The sequence below is a fragment of the Heteronotia binoei genome, chromosome 3 (genome assembly GCF_032191835.1).
Source record: "Heteronotia binoei isolate CCM8104 ecotype False Entrance Well chromosome 3, APGP_CSIRO_Hbin_v1, whole genome shotgun sequence".
NCBI classification, from domain to species: Eukaryota; Metazoa; Chordata; class Lepidosauria; order Squamata; family Gekkonidae; genus Heteronotia; species Heteronotia binoei.
This window is the reverse complement of record NC_083225.1, coordinates 26,114,425-26,134,707: the sequence shown is the minus strand read 5'-3', so window position 1 is coordinate 26,134,707 and position 20,283 is coordinate 26,114,425. Positions and strand designations below refer to the sequence as shown.

The 20,283-nt window shown below is 45.3% G+C and overlaps 2 protein-coding genes across 2 annotated transcripts in view; one reads left to right on the top strand and one right to left on the bottom strand.

Annotated features, from left to right (window-relative positions):
• Nucleotides 1-4,334, bottom strand: part of DZIP1 (DAZ interacting zinc finger protein 1) — a 59,877-nt gene extending 55,543 nt beyond the window's left edge. Inside the window, exons 1-2 of the mRNA XM_060235235.1 lie at nucleotides 4,057-4,334; nucleotides 3,485-3,688 (exon numbers count right to left, since the gene is read on the bottom strand). Coding sequence (XP_060091218.1) covers nucleotides 3,485-3,688; nucleotides 4,057-4,334 — 482 coding nt within the window. The remainder of the gene's footprint in view (nucleotides 1-3,484; nucleotides 3,689-4,056) is intronic.
• A 5,667-nt stretch (nucleotides 4,335-10,001) lies between these two features.
• DNAJC3 (DnaJ heat shock protein family (Hsp40) member C3) overlaps nucleotides 10,002-20,283 on the top strand; it is a 67,735-nt gene continuing 57,453 nt past the window's right edge. The window contains exon 1 of the mRNA XM_060233612.1: nucleotides 10,002-10,121. Within this exon, the coding sequence (XP_060089595.1) occupies nucleotides 10,040-10,121 (82 nt within the window). The 5' untranslated portion in view covers nucleotides 10,002-10,039. The remainder of the gene's footprint in view (nucleotides 10,122-20,283) is intronic.

Below are 20,283 nucleotides of genomic sequence, written 5' to 3'. Positions count from 1 at the left end.
CACTTTCTTACAATCTAATCTGTTTGAATTTATGTCTGATATTTTAGCTTATAACAATATATTTATGTTTTAACTTTATCAAAACCTGCATCATCTTGCGGAAATCATACTCTTTTCTTGGAATTAATATGCATGAAAGATAAAACTTTAATTTGTTTACTTATTTTTATATCCAAGTTTGGATATAAACTAACAACAACGAGCCGCCAAGACAGGTCCGACTGTACAGAACACAATATTTCAGCTAATTTTATAACTGAAGATATTTTCAGATTCAACTATGCAGAGTCAATGCCTTATAACTCAACACTGAATATTATTTTAAAACATCTGATCCAGTAGGTGGCTCATGTATAAAAGCTAATGCTACAAGCATATGTTTGTGCCTTTAATAGTACAGTCCTAAGCATAGTTACTCCAGTTCAAGCCAATTGGTTTAAATTGCCTAAGACTGCAGTAATTCTTTTTGAGATCGTATTGCCAGTTGCCTCAGGACTGTTGTTTTTCAGTGCAACTGACTAACATGGCCACTCCTCCAGATTTTACTACAGGATACTTTTAGAACCCAGATTTAAGAAACTAAATAAGGACAGATAGTTCAAAGGTTCTGCACCATTATCTTCCTTTACCCAAAAGTCAAGATCAAGGTTAAAACAATCAGAGCACCTTAATTCCCAGAGCAGAGATGCAGCCCTTTCTTGCAATGGTTCTGCCCACTTTCTGAAAAGCTTGGCAGATGCCAAAGTATTGACAAGCACCTTGGCACTCACAGCCATCATGCTGGGGAAACCTGACACTGAGAGTAGCAAAACTTATCTCAGCGTATAATTTTTTTTGAACGTCACAGTTCACTTCATCAGAAGCATGAAGAGTTCATCCACTAGCCAGGTACATGTATACAAAAAGATGGGGAGGGGGGTGTTACAAAGAGAGGCTACTTTAAACCAGTTTGGTGTAGTGGTTAAGTGCACCGACTCTTAACTGGGAGAACTGGGTTTGATTCTGCACTCCTCCACATGGGTCAGCCATGGCTCTCACAGAAGTTGTCCTTGAAAGAGCAGCTGCTGTGAGAGCTCTCTCAGCCCTACCCACCACACAGGATGTCTGTTGTGGGGGGAGAAGATATAGGAGATTGTAAGCTGCTCTGAGTCTCTGATTCAGAGAGAAGGGCGGGGTATAAATCTGCAGTCTTCTTCTAAAACAAGAGTAATCAATCCACTCAGATTGCTTAAGCGGTGTTAATGGTTAACAGAATGGGCAAGGCTAAATATAGTAAGTAGATTCAATTAGAAAAGTATAAAAGTTAACATGCATAAAGGTAAAGTGATCCTCTGTAAGAGGTGAGGGATATGCTATCAGCATCTGTAGTGAGAAATCCCAAGGACTTGTTAATTAACCTGATGGCAGGTTCCAATTCATAAAGACCAGGGGTGGCCAAACTTGCTTAACGTAAGAGCCACATAGAATAAGTGTCAGATGTTTGAGAGCCGTGAATGGACTTTGAAAGTCATACATAAACATTTAAGTTTTATAACACAGAGACTCTCTTGTTTTGTCTGAAGAATTAAGAAAGGAGATTCTTTTGCCAACATGCCCCATTTGCCATAGTCTCTGTGAGTATTTTCAGCAAACGAAGGTGCCAGATTTTCAGAATGCCTAAAGGGCACGCTCTCTGACATGCAGAGGCGAGTAGGAATTACTCAATGGTTAGGAAAGAAGCATTCTGAACATTTTTGAAAGACTTCTCTCTATTGAAACATCAACTATTTCAGAACTGATCTAGCATTGGGGATTACCTTAATTAAATCCTTAATATTGTCATTGAAGCCAGTATGTTAATAGCCAGTATTTCCGCGTATGGCTGAGGGCTTACCTGCTACTTCTGAAACCAACACACTTGAACAGCCCATTAACAAAGGAAGGCCACAGTCTTACCAATAATTTCCCAAATAGACATCCATAAGACTGGGATGTAGATGGGTTTGTGTAAATGTATCTGTTCCAGTAGTTTGTGAGTTGCATAATACAGAGGTTGAAATCTTATAAACAAGTACCTGGCACTAAATCCCATTCAACACAGTGCAACTTACTTTTGAGTAAGAACGCATAGGGTTGCACTGTAAATCTGTCAACTGGTCAAAGGTGTTTTTAGCAGACTAATCATTTCAATTGTAATCAATCCAATTTCAGTAAAATGGATTGTTCCCCCCCCCCCCTCAAATCTTTAATGTGTGTGCGTGTTACAGAAAACAGCACAGTTTTGCTCAAATGTAAATAGTTTATATCTCTATTAGGCTTACAATCATTACTAGATAAGAGAGCGACATCTTTAACTTCTTTTTTCCAGCTTTGGGATTTTTGCATCATGACATATTCCCCTTTTAGCAACATTGTAGGTCACAATGGCCTAACATGGAATGAAATAAAATCCCATCAGTGTTTTGAAAGCTCTAGATTGAAAAGGTGCAGCAACATTAATTTCAAGAGAACCCAGTTAGCCAAGCTTCACTTACTCCTGACTCTTGCCAAAAGGAAAACTATGAAAGTGAAACATCAGCTGTCCTTGGATACAAAGTTGGACAACAGCTGGATCAGAGGCCTGTAGTACCTTAGGCTTAAAGATCAACAAGGTTTTCAGGGGATAAGCTTCCCAGAGTTCCATTCATCAGACACTAGTAACCTCAAAACTAATTGTTACCTGTCCATACATATAGGTAGAGGGGTGAGTGGCAAATTAGCATACAGCATTACAAAGGTGTTTAACAGATGCAAGGACCAAACTGGAACAACAAGCTTAGTTTATGTCGAGGTATAATCCAGGGGTGACCAAAATGTGGCTCGGGAGCCACATGTGGCTCTTTCACACACATTGTGTGGCTCTCAAAGCCCCCACTGCCCCATAGACCAGCTTGGAGAATACATTTAAAGTTAAAGTTGCTATATTTTCACCTGTACTCCCCCCCCCCTCTAGTTGCTTTCCTTCCTTCCTTGTCTTGCGGCTCTCAGACATCTAACACTCCTGTCTTGCGGCTCTCAAACATCTGAGATTATTCTATGGGGCTCTTACCTTAAGCAAGTTTGGCCACGCCTGGTATAATCTTTCATGTGCACGCACTCTTCCTCAGATACTTTGAAACGGAAGTTACCAGTTCATACAACAATCCATCTGTAAAACACACCTTTATTATGCTTATGCTAATTTGCTGCTGGCCCTCTACCTATAGGTATGGACTGGCAATTTCCATTTCAATGTATTTGAAGGAAGGTGCGTGAAAACGAAAACTTACACCCAGAATAAAACCTCGTTGGTCTTCCACGTGCCACTTCCATGTGGATTCAAACTTCCTTTCCATTCATGTAGGTCGGCATGCACGCAAACTGCAACCCGGCTGATGAACGGAGAGGCGATTTCAATCCGCCAAGGAAAGCTTTCGCTTAGGCGTTGGACCGCAGCCACACACACATTTGCAGTGCCAACCAATACCCGCAAACTTCTCGAAGATGCGCAAAACTTACTCTGATCCCAGGGATGGAATCTGGGAAGGGGTCCGGGCGCGAAGATTCCGCGGGGACTCTCAGCGTTTCTTGGAGGCAGAGGCGGCCAGACCTAAAGCGCGCAAAGAAACATTGCAGAAGCAGCTGGCGCCGGAAGCTGGCCAGGTCTCCTAAGCGTTTGCCTTCGGATGCCCTGCAAAAAGATGAAGCCGGGAGGTCAGAGCCAGGCGCCCGAGGCCTACGAAGGAGGCGCGCAGGACTCCCCCCGAGACACCTCTTTGCTTTTCTTCGCCTGTTTCTTTGGAGAACGACGGGTTCCCCCTGCCGGCAGCGATGCGCCGGTGCAAAGGAGAAAAGGCGCACCAGGCATCTGCTCTCCTTCTTTCTCGGCCACTAGCTGTCTTTCACTCGGCCCCAAAGACGCTTTGCAAGCGCTAAGCCGCAGGATCGGGCGGCCCCACTCCCCTGCAGCTCAGTGGCTTTCCTTTCTGCTCCCCACTGGCCTCCGCGCTCCCTTCTTTGCACGTCCCCGAGGGGGGGGGGATCGGATTTCCCACCCGCCCTCGGAACAGACCGCCGCCTCCCACCTCTCCTGGGTCCCTCTCCGTCCGCCTTCGTGCCTCGGCTCGTCCTTCCTCGAGGATCGCAGGATTTGCAGAAGGGGCGAGCTGAGGCACGAGGGCCCGGGTGCTTGCAGGAGGCGCGGTTGTCAGAGTGTGAGCCAAGGAGAAGGAGACCCATGTTGGATCAGGCCAGAGAGGGCCGAGGCCAGCCTGTTTCACAGGGCGAACAAACGGTGCAGCACGGAGGCCAAAGGCCTTGCCCTTGTCCTTCCACATCAGTGATAGCGCCAGTATTCAAAAGCCAACTGCTTCTGTGCTTAAGGCCAAAGCATTGCCCTAATGCTTCCTGATTAGGGTTACCAGGTCTGTGTTGGGAAAAACCTGGAGACTTTGGGGGTGGATCTGGGAGTGGGTGGGGTTTGGGGAGGGGTGGGGCCTCATGGCACAATGTCATAGGCCGGGTCCACCCTTCAAAGCAGCCATTTTCTCCAGAGGCAGTTGTAAAAGCAGGAGATCTCCAGGTCTCATCTGGAGACTGGCAAGCCTAGCGCTACTATTCAAAAGCCAATTGCTTCTGGAGTTTCCCCTTTGTCAGCATGGCTAGTAGCTACTAGCCACTGACAGAGGTCTCCTTCATTTTCTTGTTTTTACTTTATTTATATCCCACCTTCCTCCTCGTTGGGGACCCGAAGCGGCTTACATTGCTCTCCTCTCCTCCGTTTTGTCCTCACAACAGCCCTGTGACATAGGTTAGGCAGAGAGTGACTGGCCCAAGATTCTCCAGCAAGCTTTCCTGGAAGAGTGAGAACTCACACCTGGGTTTTCCAGATCCTAGTCTGGAAAACTTTGGCCACTGGGTCTGCACCACGCCGAGTCTCAAAATTTGTCAAAAGCTATCTACACTGGGGGACGTGACTACACCCACCCACAGCAAATTCCAGTTTAATTAGGCATTGACTCTGCCCCGGCTATCCCAACCTTGTTATAAGAGATGTTCTTAAGTTACCTAAAGGAAGCCATTTTGGATCAGGCTGATGGCCCATCCAGTCCAACACTGTGTCACACAGTGGCCAAAACTCAGGTGCCATCAGGGCCAGAACTCCCGAAGCCCTCCCACTGCCTCCCAAGCACCAAGGATGCTGGGCATCACTTCCCCATACATGACGCCCCATCTATACTTTGTGGATTGGTTGACCTCTGTTCCATATTTTTATCCAAGCCCTGTTTGAACCTGTCTGTCTCAGAAGCTCAAGAGGCAGGGCCTGGTGAGGACTTGGATGGAAGAACATCGAGGAAGTCCAGGGTTGCTATGCAGAAGCAGGCAACGGAAAACCACCTCTTGCCTTGAACATCTCTTGCCTTGAAAAAAACCATGAGTGGTCACTGTAAGTCAGTTGTGACTTGATGGCATTTTCCACTGCCAATTACTCAATGAGTTGTTATCTGTCCTGTACATATTGCCCATCAGCTTCAGTGGCTGTCCCTGAGGTATAGAATTGTGGGAGTGGGAGAATTTTCTTCATCACGCGCATAATTTTCTCAACTCTCTTGTGTCCTCTGCCTTACAACGGTCTTTTATGAGACAGAAGCCAGGACTTCTGAGGCTGTCTGGGCTACACACGTCTGAGGAAGTGTATGTGTACATGAAAGCTCACATCTTGAATAAAACTTTGTTTGTTTCAAGGAGCCACTGGACTCAAAATTTGTTTTTGTGCCAGTGGTAGAAATTAAGGGGGGGGGGGGGGTTGTCTCTATAAGCATGCAAGCATTCTATTGGATTATGAGTACTGGCGACTTGTATGATGTCATGTTGCTGCCCTACAAGTGAGATTTTTTTGGAGGTGGAACATTATATATGAGAACCAGTGTGGTATTGTGGTTAGAAATGTTAGACTAGTGTCTGGAAGACCCAAGTTCGAATTCCCATTCATGCCATTGAAGCTCACTGGGTGACTAACTTACCTTACAGGGTTGTGGTGAGGACAGAACGGAGAAAAGGAGAATGATGTAAGCCACTTTGAGTCCCTGCTGGGGGAAAGGTGGAGTATAAATTAATTATTTTTTTGTCCCAATCCTGGCTCCAACTTGGTGGAACTCTCTGCCAAATAGCATCTGTGCCCTGTGGGACTTAATGCAGTTCTGCAGGGCCAGTAAGGCAGAAATGTTACATCAGGTTTTTGGTTGAGGACAGCGATGGTTTTCTCCTTCCCTGGACTTTGCTTCTTGCCTTCCCCCCATGGGGGCAGTAGCACAATCTGAGGTTTTCAGCACCATCTAGAAATGTTAATTGTTGTATTTTTTTACTGATTTAATTGTTGACTAATGTCTGCATGTGTTTTTATTGCTGTACACTGCCCTAAGCCCTGCTTTATAGAGCAGTCTCGAAACCTTAGAGCTTTTTTTTGTAGCAGGAACTCATTTGCATATTAGGCCATACTCCCCTGATGTAGCCAATCCTCCAAGAGCTTACAGTAGGCCCTGTACTAAGAGCCCTGGAAACTCTTGGAGGATTGACTACATCAGGGTGTGTGTGGCCTAATATGTAAAGGAGTTCCTGCTCCCCAAAATCCCTGTAATATCAATAAATAAATAAGATATATGTGTGTGCTCATGCATATGTAGGCATGCAGGGCTTTTTTGTTGTTGTTGTTAACAGGAACGCACAGGAACGCAGTTCCGGCTGGCTTGGTACCAGGGGGTGTAGTATAGTATGCAAATAAGTTCCTCCTGGTTTTTTCCTACAAACAAACCCTGTGTGAAACAATGGTGATGTCAGGGGGAGTGGTTTAATATGCAAATGAGTTCCTGCTGGGCCGTTTCTACAAAAAAAGCCCTGTATGTATGTATGCATGCATGCATAAAATTAACATTAACACTCCCTCATAAGAATACTATATTAGATTGTGTGGGAGTATAATTGTGTTTTTAGGAAATGTAATTCTTCTAATGAATCCAAAGAAGGAAAACTGGTTTTTTTCTACACAGCCAGCAGCAGATACTGGCAGTAGTCAGGCTAGGAGTGTAATATCCCATGAAGTACTACAATCCTGTTCAGCCAACAGCAGCCATTCATAAACTACTACACCACTGCCTGTAGTACACAATTAATTACTGGGCTGTTTTGACTGGACCTGCAGTGGCTGTTGCTGGCTTCCTTTGACTGGTGCTTGATTCTGCTAAGTGTAATTTGCTAGATAAAGACCACCTACATTTGTATTAGTTAAGGTGTTCAGATGTACAGAGCCATGCCCACCTGTGCTTTGATGCTCTTGTTTTGGGTTATGTACATTTAGGGAGGGAAGGCAGCACAGCACAGCCCAATCTCAGCAGGTCTTGGAAACCAAGCAGGGTCCATATTTGAAAGAGAGACCACCAAGGAAGACTCTGCCAAGGAAGGACGTGGCAACCCACCTCTCTTTCTCACTTGCCTTGGAAACCCCTTGCTGGGGTCACCATAAGTCAGTTGCAATTTGACAGCTCTTTACACATACACCGATGGACAATTAGCCTTTTACAATCAATGTTCCCTCTAGGCTGCAGAGTCTTGTGAGCAAAAAATCTACTTTGTGAGCTACTGGCATTAAAGTTGTGAGCTACTGCATAAATCATTGTGCTCTGGGGTCATCCTTCCTGAGCTAAGACAAAAATGTGTAAGCTGGAGGCTAAAAATCTGTGAGCTAGCTCATGCTAACTCAGCTTAGAGGGAACACTGTTTACAACAGCTGCTCTTTAGCCATGGAAGCCTTTTGGTAATGTGAAAGCTGTCTCCTCTGCTGGACCGAAAAGCTATCTCTTCCCAGGGTTGCCAAGAAATTTATTTCCTTACTTATCGTATGACAGAGTTACACACAGGAGTTACACACAGTATGTGATGATATAAAATATGTAACCAAGTTGATACAAAACCAGAGAGTTGTCATGAAAGTCTGAAGCAGTGTGCTCCAGGAATTGCAATAAAATCAAGAAAGCATTCTAAGATGCTGGAGTGTTTTTGGAACAGTGTATGAAACACTGAAGCAATTACCTGGGACAGAAATGCATCATGTCAACATCTCAGCACGATTGCATTTCCCTTATCTGGTTTGCACCCCACTCTGCTCTCCCTTAAGGCTGATTTTAATTTGCAGGAGATGAAAATGTCTTCAGTTTATGAAAGGAAATGGTATTCAACTGGAAAATCCAGGAAAAGCTTGGTCAGTTGCTAGAGGCCGCAGCCTTTCTCAGCATCAGAAGGAGTCTTGCCACAGGGACTACTTCAGGCCATGGGATTTGACAACCGTTCAAGGAAGAGACGGACAGATCTGTACTATGACACGAGAATCCGTTGGGAAGTTCTCTTGTTCAGACAAACAGAAGATACGCAAGAATTCTGTACCCTTCTGAAGCTCCCAGAAGTCTGTGCCCTTATAAGAAAGGCTAAAGAGAAAGAGAGCCAGTTTAGTGTTGTCCTTAAGTGTGTGGACTCTTATCTGGGAGAACCAGGTTTGATTCCCCTACTCCTCCACTTAAAGCTGCCAGAATGGCCTTGGGTCAGCCATAGCTCTGGCAGAGGGTATCCTTGAAAGGGCAGCTGCTGTGAGAGTCCTCTCAGCCCCACCCACCTCACAGGGTGTCTGTTGTTGGGGAGGAAGGTAAGAGTTTGTGACTTTTCAGTTTAGAAAAGAGACAACTAAGTTTTCCCTCAAATTTGTGGAGTCTTGTAAGCAAAAATTCTGCTTTGTGAGCCACTGGCCTGAAAGTTGTGCGCTGCTGTGTAAATTAGTTTGCTCTGGGGCCATTTTTCTTGAGCTAAGACAAAAATGTGTGAGCCAGAGGCTAAACAACTGTGAGCTAGGCTCACACTAACTCAACTTAGAGGGAACACTGGACACGATAGAGGTTTATAAAATAATGCATGGGGTGGAGAGAGCTAATAAAAAGAATTTTCTCTCTCTCTCACCAAACACTAGAACTTGAGGGCATCCAATAAGCTGATGGGCAACAGGTTCAGGATGGACCAAGGAAATACTACAGAGGAATTACGCAGAGTGATTAAAACGTGAACTTTGCTGCCAGAGGATGCAGGGATAAACAGCTTTAAAGGGGGATTAGAGGGATTCATTTAGTCCAGGGGTGGCCAAACTGTGGCTCAGGAGCCTCATGTCTGTGGCTCTTTCACACATATTGTGAGGCTCTCGAAGCCTCCACTGCCCTGTCAGCCAGCTTGGAGAAGGCCTTTGTCTCTTCAAATCACTTCTCCAAGCCCAGTCAGTGGCTTGGAGAATGCATTTAAAGTTAAAGTTGCCTTATTTCCATCTCTTCTATTTGAACTTCCTTCCTCGACTTTCAGGTCTCAAACATCTGATGTTTGTGTCTTGCGGCTTTCAAACATCTGGCGTTTATTCTATGTGGCTCTTACATTAAGCTAATTCAGGGGGGGTTGTAGAAAAGCCCAGCAGGAACTCATTTGCATATTAGGACACACCCCTTGACAACACCATTGTTTCACAAATGACTTTTTATAGAAAAAGTCCAGAAGGGACTCATTTGCATATTAGGACACACCCTCTGACACCTAGCCAGCTGGCACTGCGTTGCTGCTCAAAAAAAGCCCTGAGCTAGTTCGGCCATCCCTGATTTAGTTATCAGTGGCCACTAGCCCTGGTGAATGAGGGGAACCTCCACATTCCTCTGAATCCCAGAGGAAAAACAAGTTTGTTGGGTTTTGTCCCCAGTCTCCCTTGGCCAAGTGAGGGCACCCCGGTGCAATCTCCGGCTTCCTTTCTCCTTTGCGCGCAGCCGCGCGGAGGAGGGAGCGGGGCCTCTTGACAGTAGCCTCTCCTGCTCTCCACGTTTGCCTAGCAAGGGGCGGGGCGAGGGCCCCAGCAGCCAATCTGCGGCTCCCACGACCCACCCCGGGGAACCAGCTGTAGAATGTTTGCAAGAGTTTCAGAGTTCGGAGGCGAACTCTTTGGCGGGGCGGCACGTGCGTGGCAGCAGTCATGGTGTCTCCTCGGGCCGGCGTGAATAGGCTGGGCTCCGCGCTGCCCTTGCTGTTGGTGCTCTGGGATCTACACTACGAGGGTGAGGAGGAGGAGGCAGGAGGGAACGAGGTGGGCGCCAGCCCTGGCATGCTCCGTCCAGGGAATAGGGGTGGAGGGGATTCTGCCGGTTTGGATCAGAGGTGATCAGAATGCGGGGGGCGGGGGAGGGAAATGTCTGCTGGGCACTCCATTATGCCCTATGGAGACCGTTTCTCATAGGCTTAGAGTATAATTGAGAATTGATCCACGGGTATCTGGAGCGCTAGGTGGGCTGTTTTTTTAGGCAGAGGCACCGAATTTTCAGCATAGCATCCAGCGTCTCCCCCCAAAATACCCTCCAAGTTTCAAACAGGTTGGACCAGGGTGTCCAATTATATGAGCACCAGAAGAAGGTGCCCCTTCCTTCAGTGGAGGGAAAACATTTAAAATGTGATGGCCAGGACTTCCTTTGGAGTTCAACTACGCTTGTCACAGCCTTGCTCCTGGCTCCACCCCCAGTGTCTCTGGGCTCCACTCCCAAAGTCTCCTGGCTCCACCCCTAAAGTCCCCAGATATTTCTTGACTTGGATCTGGCAACCCTAGGCGGGGGTGCACCAGTTGCCTTTGGTGGGTATGCGACGAAAGGGCATTTTTCCTTTCCCTGGCGAGTTGGCAGCATCAGTCAGCTAGCTTTTTAGGATCCAAGGCGCGAAGCCAGTGTTGGGGGGAAGCAGAGGTTGCTGCCCTTGTAGTGGGGGTCTGCGCAGTCCTGGCAGAATAGGACTCTTGGCTGGGCAGTGCCAGTGGATGGTGCTGCAAGGGTTGGAAAGACTGGGGAGCAAAGCTCCCTCTAAGCTGTGGAGTCTTGTGAGCGAATTTTGACCTTGTGAGCTGCTGGCATTAAAGTTGTGAGCTACTGCATTCATTAGTTTGCTCTGGGGCCATTTTTCCTGAGGTATGACAAAAATGTGTGAGTCGAAGGCTAAAAAACTGAGCTAGCTCACAACTTAGAGAGAACACTGCTGAGGAGTATGGAGGGTCTTCTCTTTCATTCACTGGCCCTGGGAGAAAGGAGACTTGAAACATGTGCCAGGAGCAGTGTTCCCTCTAGCGTGAGTTAGCGTGAGCTAGTTCACACATTTTTGTCTTAGCTCAGGAAGGATGACCCCAGAGATCAATAATTTATGTAGTAGCTCACAACTTTAAAGCGAGTAGCTTGCAACCTTAATACCAGTAGCTCACAAAAGAAAATTTTTGCTCTGCAGCTTAGAGGGAACATTGGCCAAGAGTTGTGTCGCTTTGATATCTTACGTTTGCCCGTCACTGGAGAAGGCCTCTGTTGGTGTGGTATTGTGAACTTGGCATTTTCCAGCTCACATCTTACCTCATTTCCACTTTGTTGAAATATCACTGTGCTTGCGTTTGTGTAAAGTGCTGTCAGGTCGCAGTTGACTTGTGGCGACCCCATCAAGGGACTTTCAAGGCAAGGGAGAAGCAGAGGTGGTCAGCCATGACCTTCCTCTGCAGAGTCTTCCTCGGTGGACTCCCATCCAAGTACCCACCCTGCTTAGCTTCCAAGGTCTGACGGGACTGGCCTATACTATACCATTCCACATCCCTGGATGGTTTTTTAAAAAGGCCAAAACAACAACAAAAAATGCCTTCCAGGCTTAATGTTATCTCTTGATCAATGTGGAAATAACAATGCAGCTTCAGGTGGCCGTTGCATATTCACTGTTGAGAGTAAGTGTATAAAGTGATTTGTGAAGCTGGGGGAAGAACTATAGGCATTCTTAATACTGTCTTTTTTATTCGGTAGTAGAGGTTTGAGTTATTGCTGCTGTTATTCTGTGGGATCGAAAAGTAACTCTTGTTAGCGGAAAACGTGGTGCAATGGAGTTTAATTCTCTCTGTTAGGTTTTGATGAATGCAGTCAGTCTCAAGCACTCCTGGTGCTTTTGCATTGGCAAATGTAATGTGTGAACTGGGAGATCAAGAGCATCGTAAATAACGGCTTCCTGCAAGTGCAGCAGTGCTTACCCTCAGTCACTGTGGGGGTGAGGTCAATCCACCAGGACCAGTTTAAGGCAAGTTTAAGAGATCCCATAGGATCAGGGGGGAAATGGCAGTTTAGTAGCTTTTAAAAATATTGTGCCTGCTCATTGTATGAGGCCCCAGACTGTAGTTTACGTAAACTGTGCGTCAATCAAACTTTGGCACTGGGTAATGGTGGGCTAGAATTATGTGATAATGCCTCATCATGTTGGTGTGTCACACAACATCTTTTGAGGCGCTGCTTTATTTATTTTATTCAATTTATATCCCGCCTTCCCTGTGAGCAGCTCAGGGCGGGTTACAAGTCGCACAAGCTGTGACATAAATGAAGTGTTAAAACAGTGTTAATAAAAAACAGTATAGGACATTGTCTTGATGGCGGCTTAACTATAATGTATTATAAGTGGTGTCGTGACATTGGCCACTAGCTGCAAGGCCACCGGCAGGGAAGGCCAAACGACAGAAGAATTTGGAACCTTCTGAAATGAAGCAGGTGGCAATGTGGGAGAAGGCCTTCTTGGTGGTGACACCAGAACTCTCTTTCTCTCTCTCCAGAGACTCATCTGTCCTCTTCTGTTGCTGTCTTTCACCAGAAGGTGGAGACTTTTTTATTTGTTTCATCTGGTATTCCCCCAGTGACCCCCTCCTTCCAGCCTGATGTTTTAATTGTTGCTTGAAGTTTTGGTGTGTGTAATTTAGCTTTGGTTTTAATCATGTGTGATTCTATATGTGCTTTTATTATGTTTTAAATCAGTTAGCACACAGGGCTAAGGGCAGCTTACAAGCTAAAACACTCAAAACGATAAACAGTCTAAATCAGTCACACCAAATAATTAAAATGCAGTTCAAATACAGATTCTAATTTAAAATAATTCAGATGGCAAAAAGTTAGGTGTCACCACTCCCCAATTTCGGAGGTAGGTACGGAGGCTGGGGAACCTGAGAATGCCAGGTTATTTATTGTCCTGACACTGTCCTCAGCCTTGGTGGCCTTCATGAGGACAGAGAGGCAGGGTATAAATTTTGCACATTAAAAACATTGCAATTTAATTGTAAGTCTACGTAGGCTGCTTAGGTTATAGGACTTTGCTCTAGGGATGCATGATACATATTAAAGTGTTAAGTTAGTAATATAATGTTGTATATTAATACTGGTGTTTGAGGATGCAGTCACACACTTTATATTATACAAACACCCGGGGTGGAATTCTAGCAGGAGCTCCTTTGCATATTAGGCCACAAACCCCTGATGTAGCCAGTCTCCAGGCCTTGTAAGCTCTTGGAGGATTGGCTACATCGGGGGGGGGGGTGACCTAATATGCAAAGGAGCTCCTGCTAGAATTCCGCCCCTTCAAACACCTACATGCCTTTCTTCTTGGCTCATGATGGCCACGTGGGGAGAATTGCCAGCTCTGGAAACATCAGGAGATTTGGGGGGTGGAGCCTGAGGAAGGCAGGGTTTGGGGAGAGGACTTCAGTAGGGTATAATGCTATAGAGTCCACCTTCCAAAGTGGCATTTTTCTCCAGGTGAATTGATCTCTGTTGCATGGAGAACAATTGTAATTCCAGGAGATCTCCACCCACCAGAAAGTTGTAATCCCTATATGTGAGACAGGGTTGTTGTTCAGTCGCACAGTCGAGTCCAACTCTTTGCAACCCCATGGACAAAGTCAAGCCAGGCCCTCCTGTTTTCCGCCATCTTCCAAAGTCTGCTCAAATTAGTGTTTGTTACATCAGTAACGCTGTCCAGCCATCTCATCTTTTGCCGTCCCCTTCTTCTTTTGCCTTCTGTCTTTACCAGCATCAGGGTCTTCTTCAGTGAGGGCTCCCTTCTCATTTGGTGGCCAAAGTATTTGAGCTTTAGCTTCAGTATCTGACCTTCCAGGGAACAGTCAGGGTTGATTTCCCTTAAGACTGACTGATTTGATCTTCTTGCAGTCCAAGGGACTCTCAAGATTCTTCTCCAGCACCACAGCTCAAAAGCATCTATTCTTCGCTCAGCCTTCCTTATGGTCCAGCTCTCACAGCCATACATTACTACTGGGAATACCATCGCTTTGACTATTATTAGTCCCCAGAAGCTGTAATCCTAAATACACTTAACCAGGGAATAAGTCCCACTGATTTCACTAAGGCTTTCTTTTGAGTATACATGCTTAGGATCGCACTGCATATACTATTGAAGAGGAATATACTTGGATCAAATAAATAGCGCAGCTTCCAAGCGGTAATGGCTTACGTTGGGCTTTTTCACACAGTCTATGTATTCCAGTATGGAAGCTGGTCAGTTACTGAACAGTAACGGGTTTCTGCTGGCATTTCAGACAGACCCGATTCAGTAACTGGCTGCTACCGGAATACTCTCACCTTTTCACACACTCCCGCGGCTGTCCCGGTAGTGAGGCGTGCCTGAGTCGTTACAAACAAAGAGCAGCTTCTTCCACTTTTCAACCCCTCCTTCCGGGTTGAAATCGCTATGGGGTGCTGTGTGAAATGTCCAGTATCTAACCCGGGAGCAGTTTTCGCGCCCTTTTTCGCCCGCCGGCGCGCGCGATCTCCGGCTTTTTTTTTTTTTTTTTATAGCGACGTATCACAACAGCATCACCATAGGGATGCCTGGGCTCCATTAAGATACCAGATATCGCCACTGCTGAAACCTGGTAACTTATCTCAATAGAGCCTAGCCATCTCTATGGTGTTGCTGTTGTGATACGTCGCTATAGCGATCTTAGCCTGACGTTCCAAAAAAAAAAAATAAGCTGGAGATCGCGAGCCGGCAGGCAAAAACGGCTGGCGCTGGTGGAAGCGAGATAAGAGCGGAACAGTGTGAAATGGCTCGCTTCAATCACGGAACCCTACTGGAAAAAAAAACGTGTCTGAAAACTCCCATCCCTGTCTCGGATTACTGCAAGCGGCACAATACCGACTCCCTTCCGGTTTCCACTGGTAAGTGTGAAAAGGGCCTATGTATGTTCAAAATAGTCATGTGGTTGGGTCCAGTCAGGGCTTTGCCACTTTAAACTGTAAATTGGTAGAGCAGCATGTTTTAAACATTAGTTCACATAAGCTAGTTGTCTGCATACAGTGAATTTCTTATCAAGGAGAGGTCAAGGAAAGAATCTCCGTCCCTATTTTGCTAGTATTCTAAGCACCAAAGTACACTAGTGACCACTTATATACACACAGTAGCATGTAAACAGTCCTCTAAAGTGGTACAGTCCCAGATAGGGCTGTATGTTTAACAGGTGTTTGTGAGCAGCTGGAGTTTTGAAGTTTGTCTTTTTGAGGAACACACACAAGTAATTTCCAGTTTTATAAAATGCTCCCTCTGGTTTTGCAAGATAAAGTTGTATTTTTTTTTATAGCTCCCTTATCGAAAAGCAATAGAGCAGGGGTGGCCAACGGTAGCTCTCCAGATGTTTTTTGCCTACAACTCCCATCAGCCCCAGCCAGCATGGCCAATGGCTGGGGCTGATGGAAGTTGTAGGCAAAAAACATCTGGAGAGCTACCGTTGGCCACCCCTGCAATAGAGTCTTGTATAATCTCTGAAAACACTAGTGTAGCATTTGCTTTCAGTTTTTTCTCTTAATAACACCCAGATAACCCCACTTCATATTTTTGAGGGCATGCATGAGGTAAGAAGAGATTGTGCTGATATAATGTAATTTGGCCTCCAGAGTTTTTATTGTCCCTGATGATGCGTGAAATGGGGAAGAAAATCACCATATTGGCTGTCAGAGCTCAGCGAATCTGTTGAACATTTAGAAGGAAAAGTTATTTGGGCTGGAAAATGGCAACTTTGATTTGGAAGTCGGTGCAACACACCTAACTGCCACACATACACACACGCACACCACTTTCCATGTATCTGCTTTGCTTTTTAAATATAACTTGCTAGAAAGTATAGTGAGGTAATGTTTGTTAGCATTGATGGCACTATTAAATGCAAAGCACGTGCTTGAGGTCCTCCAACTCAAATGAATTATATATACTGCCTCCGGCTGTTTTACTTATCTGAGAGATTGAACTCAAAAGTGTTTCGTTTTTAGAAAAGAGAAATTACAGAACGTCCTGATAGCTATCATCACCAAGAGAATATGCCTGTTTTAATGGCATGTAAAGACACTTGGGATTATTTTGTATTTTGCCTGTTAATGAAACAAAAATATATTAAAGTGTTAGGTATTTATCTCACCGCCTTTGAAGCATAAAGCTTTCCTCTGTGCCATTTTATCTGCCTTACTTGGCTTAGACATAGTGGTCAAATGTCATCTAGAGAATATTGTAGCTGAATAAGGAAAGGTTTTGTTTTATTATTGTTTCTGGTGGCTGAGATCTGGTTTGCACATGTGTGGATAGTGAAAACTTCTCTTGATGATCCAGGCTTTTATCTACTATTGTATGTTTTTATAAAATGTTGTTAGCCGCCCTGAGCCTGCCGAGGTGGGGAGGGCGGGATATAAATAAAATTTATTGTTGTTATTATTATTATTATTATTATAAAAAGCTCAGTTAACCAGCATTGCTCAGAGGGCAAGCTCCTCCCCCTTAGCCACCGGACCCCTGCATTTTGGGACGCATTTGTCACTGGGCTTCTGAAAGCCGTCTCTGTCAGCTGATACCACCCTCGTGTGCCTCTGTTTCCCGCTCAGCCTGCCATGGCCGTTCATGAGCCAATGGTCCCAGAGGGCTGTCATTTGGGTTGCCAGCTCTGGGTTGGGGAACATCTGGAGAGTTGGGGCCTGAGGAGGGTGAACTCCAGATGAACTGATCTTTGTTGCCTCAGTTGTGATCCTGGAAGATCTCCAGCCACCACTTGGAGGTTGGCACTGGCACCCAGGCAGTTTACCTGCTGTATGGCACGGCTCTGTGGCTTGTGGGGGGGAAGGTCCCATCAGGTGAGGGGGCTGTTGCACTGGCATTCCCAATGGAAGAAGAAGAGAAGGATTTTATACCTTGCTCTTCTCTACCTTAAGGGTCTCAAGGTGGCTTACCATCACCTTCCCTTCCTCTCCCCACAACAAGCACCCTGTAAGGTAGGGGGTCTGAGAGAGTTCTGAGAGAACTGTGACTGGCCCAAGATCACTCAGCAGGCTTCATGTGGAGGAAAAGTGAGGACTCAAACCCAGTTCTCCAGATTAGAGTCTACCACTCTTAACTATTACACAAGTTTGGGTCCTTGTAGGGCCGTCGCTGCAGATTTCTCTGGGTGTGGGGCAAGGCAGAGCAATTCATACATACTAAATACTATACTTACAATCTACTTTCAGTTCACTTTGCAACTGGTTTTTACGGTGTGAAACGGCAAAATCTGCTTGCAGACAGTCACTGAAAGTGGATTGAAACTGCATTATTTAGTACATGAGATAGCACCAACAACACATGTGAGTAACAGACAACCCTGTTTCCCATGAGTGCCTGATAAGTAATCATTAGCAGTGATCTCTTCAATTGTCTATACTTGATTATGATACAAGTGGTGATTGGCAGATGAAAATGTGAACTGAAAAAGCGTTTCTGCCTGAGGTGACATATTTCTTTCTGTTGTGTTTTACATCTGTGATGGCCCACTCCCACATGCCTATCACTGCTAGCGTTGCAGCATTGAATTGACAAAATCCATGTATGAACAGTTCTTGGGCAGTTTCTGTGTATGAACTGACTCTGGTATATAATAATTGATGTGAGGTAATAATTTAAACCACCAAGCTGGCAACCGTATGTCCAAACTGACTTGTTTGTCCAGATATTTGAGTTTTATCCCACTTTTTAGTTAGCTACTTATCTTCTGTGAAAAGTAAAACTAGCACCCAAAAGTCAGGCTCTAGTGTGCTTTTATATCATGCTTCTTTTGGGGGGGGGTGTTTGGGGGGATGACTGATATGCTATTGGTTTTATGGCTGCTAGGCTGAAGGTTTTGTTGTTGGCCACACTTTTACTTGAGCGGATGGGTTTTGAAGTGTTATATTGTGAGCCGCTTTTTTGCAGCTTCTGGGGAAGAGACTTATCAATTTCCTAAATAAATAAGGGTGTGAGCGATTTGGCTTTAAATAAACACAGTGAATCAGGCCTATATATGTGCACTGAATATGTACAATTGCATGAAACATAATCCAGTAACAATAACAAACAAAAAAACCCATTGGCAGCTACAAGCATACAAGCATTACTCTTTGCGTGAGGAGTAGATATGTATAAGAGTGATAGTACCTGAGGGGGGAAAAACTTAAACTGCCATGTAGTGTTTACTAGATACTCTAGATACACTGGATGTAAGTCATGGTTCTGAATAGAAAGAAGTAATGATTAGGAATAAGTTTCAGTAGAAGCATGCCTCATTTTGGGCAAGAACTCACAAGGGTAAAACTCCAGAATCTCTAAATTTTATTGTGCTCTTTCTTTCTTACCAACCTCCCCCAAATACTTGCTTCTGGGTTCCATTGTTCAAACCCCCTCTGAGAATTTTGCTGAACTTTAAGATTTGACAAACTTTCTATTATTTTTCCCCACAAAAAAGGGGAAAATAACAAAACATATAAAGCAGACAGATCTTCATCATGCCACTGTGGCCACATAGGAGAAAGTAATTTAAAAAGTATTAAGGGAGTAAGGTTTTATTATGACCATTGTAATTCAAGAAGCATTTTAAGGTTATACATGGGTAGCCTGCTAACTAAGGAGTGGAGCTGTTTTACAGTGACACTCGATGTGACTTCCACAACAGTCCACCTCATTCATATAGGGAATTGAGTCTGAAAGAGTCACACCTCAGCAATCTTTAGCTAAGAAGCATTCTTGGCAAGACCAGGACGTAATAGATTGAAGAATTGTTACACAAATATTCACTCAGTGACCTATAGCAGATCACTTTGTTCCTTCCTACCTGTTCCGTTTTTCATCAGTTATACCAGCGATATGCACTGCTTCCAGTACCATGTGTGGCCCCTTGATGAGCCACCTGTAGCTCTTCCAAACTGTTCCCCAGGGCTTTTTTAGCAGGAACTTCTTTGCATATTAGGCCCCACACCCCTGATGTAGCCAATCCTCCAAGAGCTTACAGGGCTCTTAGTGCAGGGCTTACTGTAAGCTCCAGGTGGATTGGCTACAACGGTGTGTGTGTGTGTGTGTGTGTGTGTGTGGCCTAATATGCAAAGGAGTTCCTGCTACAAAAAAAGCCCTGCCGTTCCCCAATGTGTCACCTACCCCATGTTCAGGGAAAGTAGGTAATCACTTTAGACATTGGGGTAATTTCATCGTTACTATTGTCCCAAGATAAAACAATGAGGTGGTGGAATAGGGTTTGCCATTGTTAAATACTAATCCATAACACAACAGGGCTACCAGGCCCCTGGTTGGGGGGAGATCCCTCGCTGCTGCACAGAGCAGTAGTGGAGGAAAAAATTTTTTATAAAAGGGACTCTGGATGTGATGTTGCATCACTTACACACAGGAAAAAAAAACACCTCAAAGTGACAAAAGGTAACTCTAGAAAACGCCAGAAACTGTCACATTCCCTGAATAACGCACTTCCAGTCCACTTTGAATGCACTTTAGAGATGGTTTCAAGTGGGTTTTGCCATTTTACATGGTAAAGTTAAGTTGTAAAGTGCATTGGAAATGAATTTTAAAAAAAGGTAAAAGTAGTCTGGGGTGACGTTGCTTTCACAACGTTTTCACAGCAGACTTTTTACGGGGTGGTTTGCCATTGCCTTCCCCAGTCATCTACACTTTCCTCCCAGCAAGCTGGGTACTCATTTTACCAACCTCAGAAGAATGGAAGACTGAGTCAACCTGGAGCTGGCTACCTGAACCAGCTTCTGCTGGGATCGAACTCAGGTCATGAGCAGAGGGCTCCGATTGCAGTACTGCAGCTTTACCACTCTGCACCATGGGGCTCTAAAAGGTAACTGCGCAAGCAGCAGTCGTTTTTGACTCTGGGGTGACGTTGCTTTCACATCGTTTTCACGGCAGACTTTTTACAGGGTGGTTTGCCATTGCCTTCCCCAGTCATCTACACTTCCCCCCAGCAAGCTGGATACTCATTTTACCGACCTTGGAAGGGTGGAAGGCTGAGTCAACCTGAGCCAGCTACCTGAACCAGCTTCCGCCGGGATTGAACTCAGGTCGTGAGCAGAGCTTAGGACTGCAGTACTGCACTATTCAGCG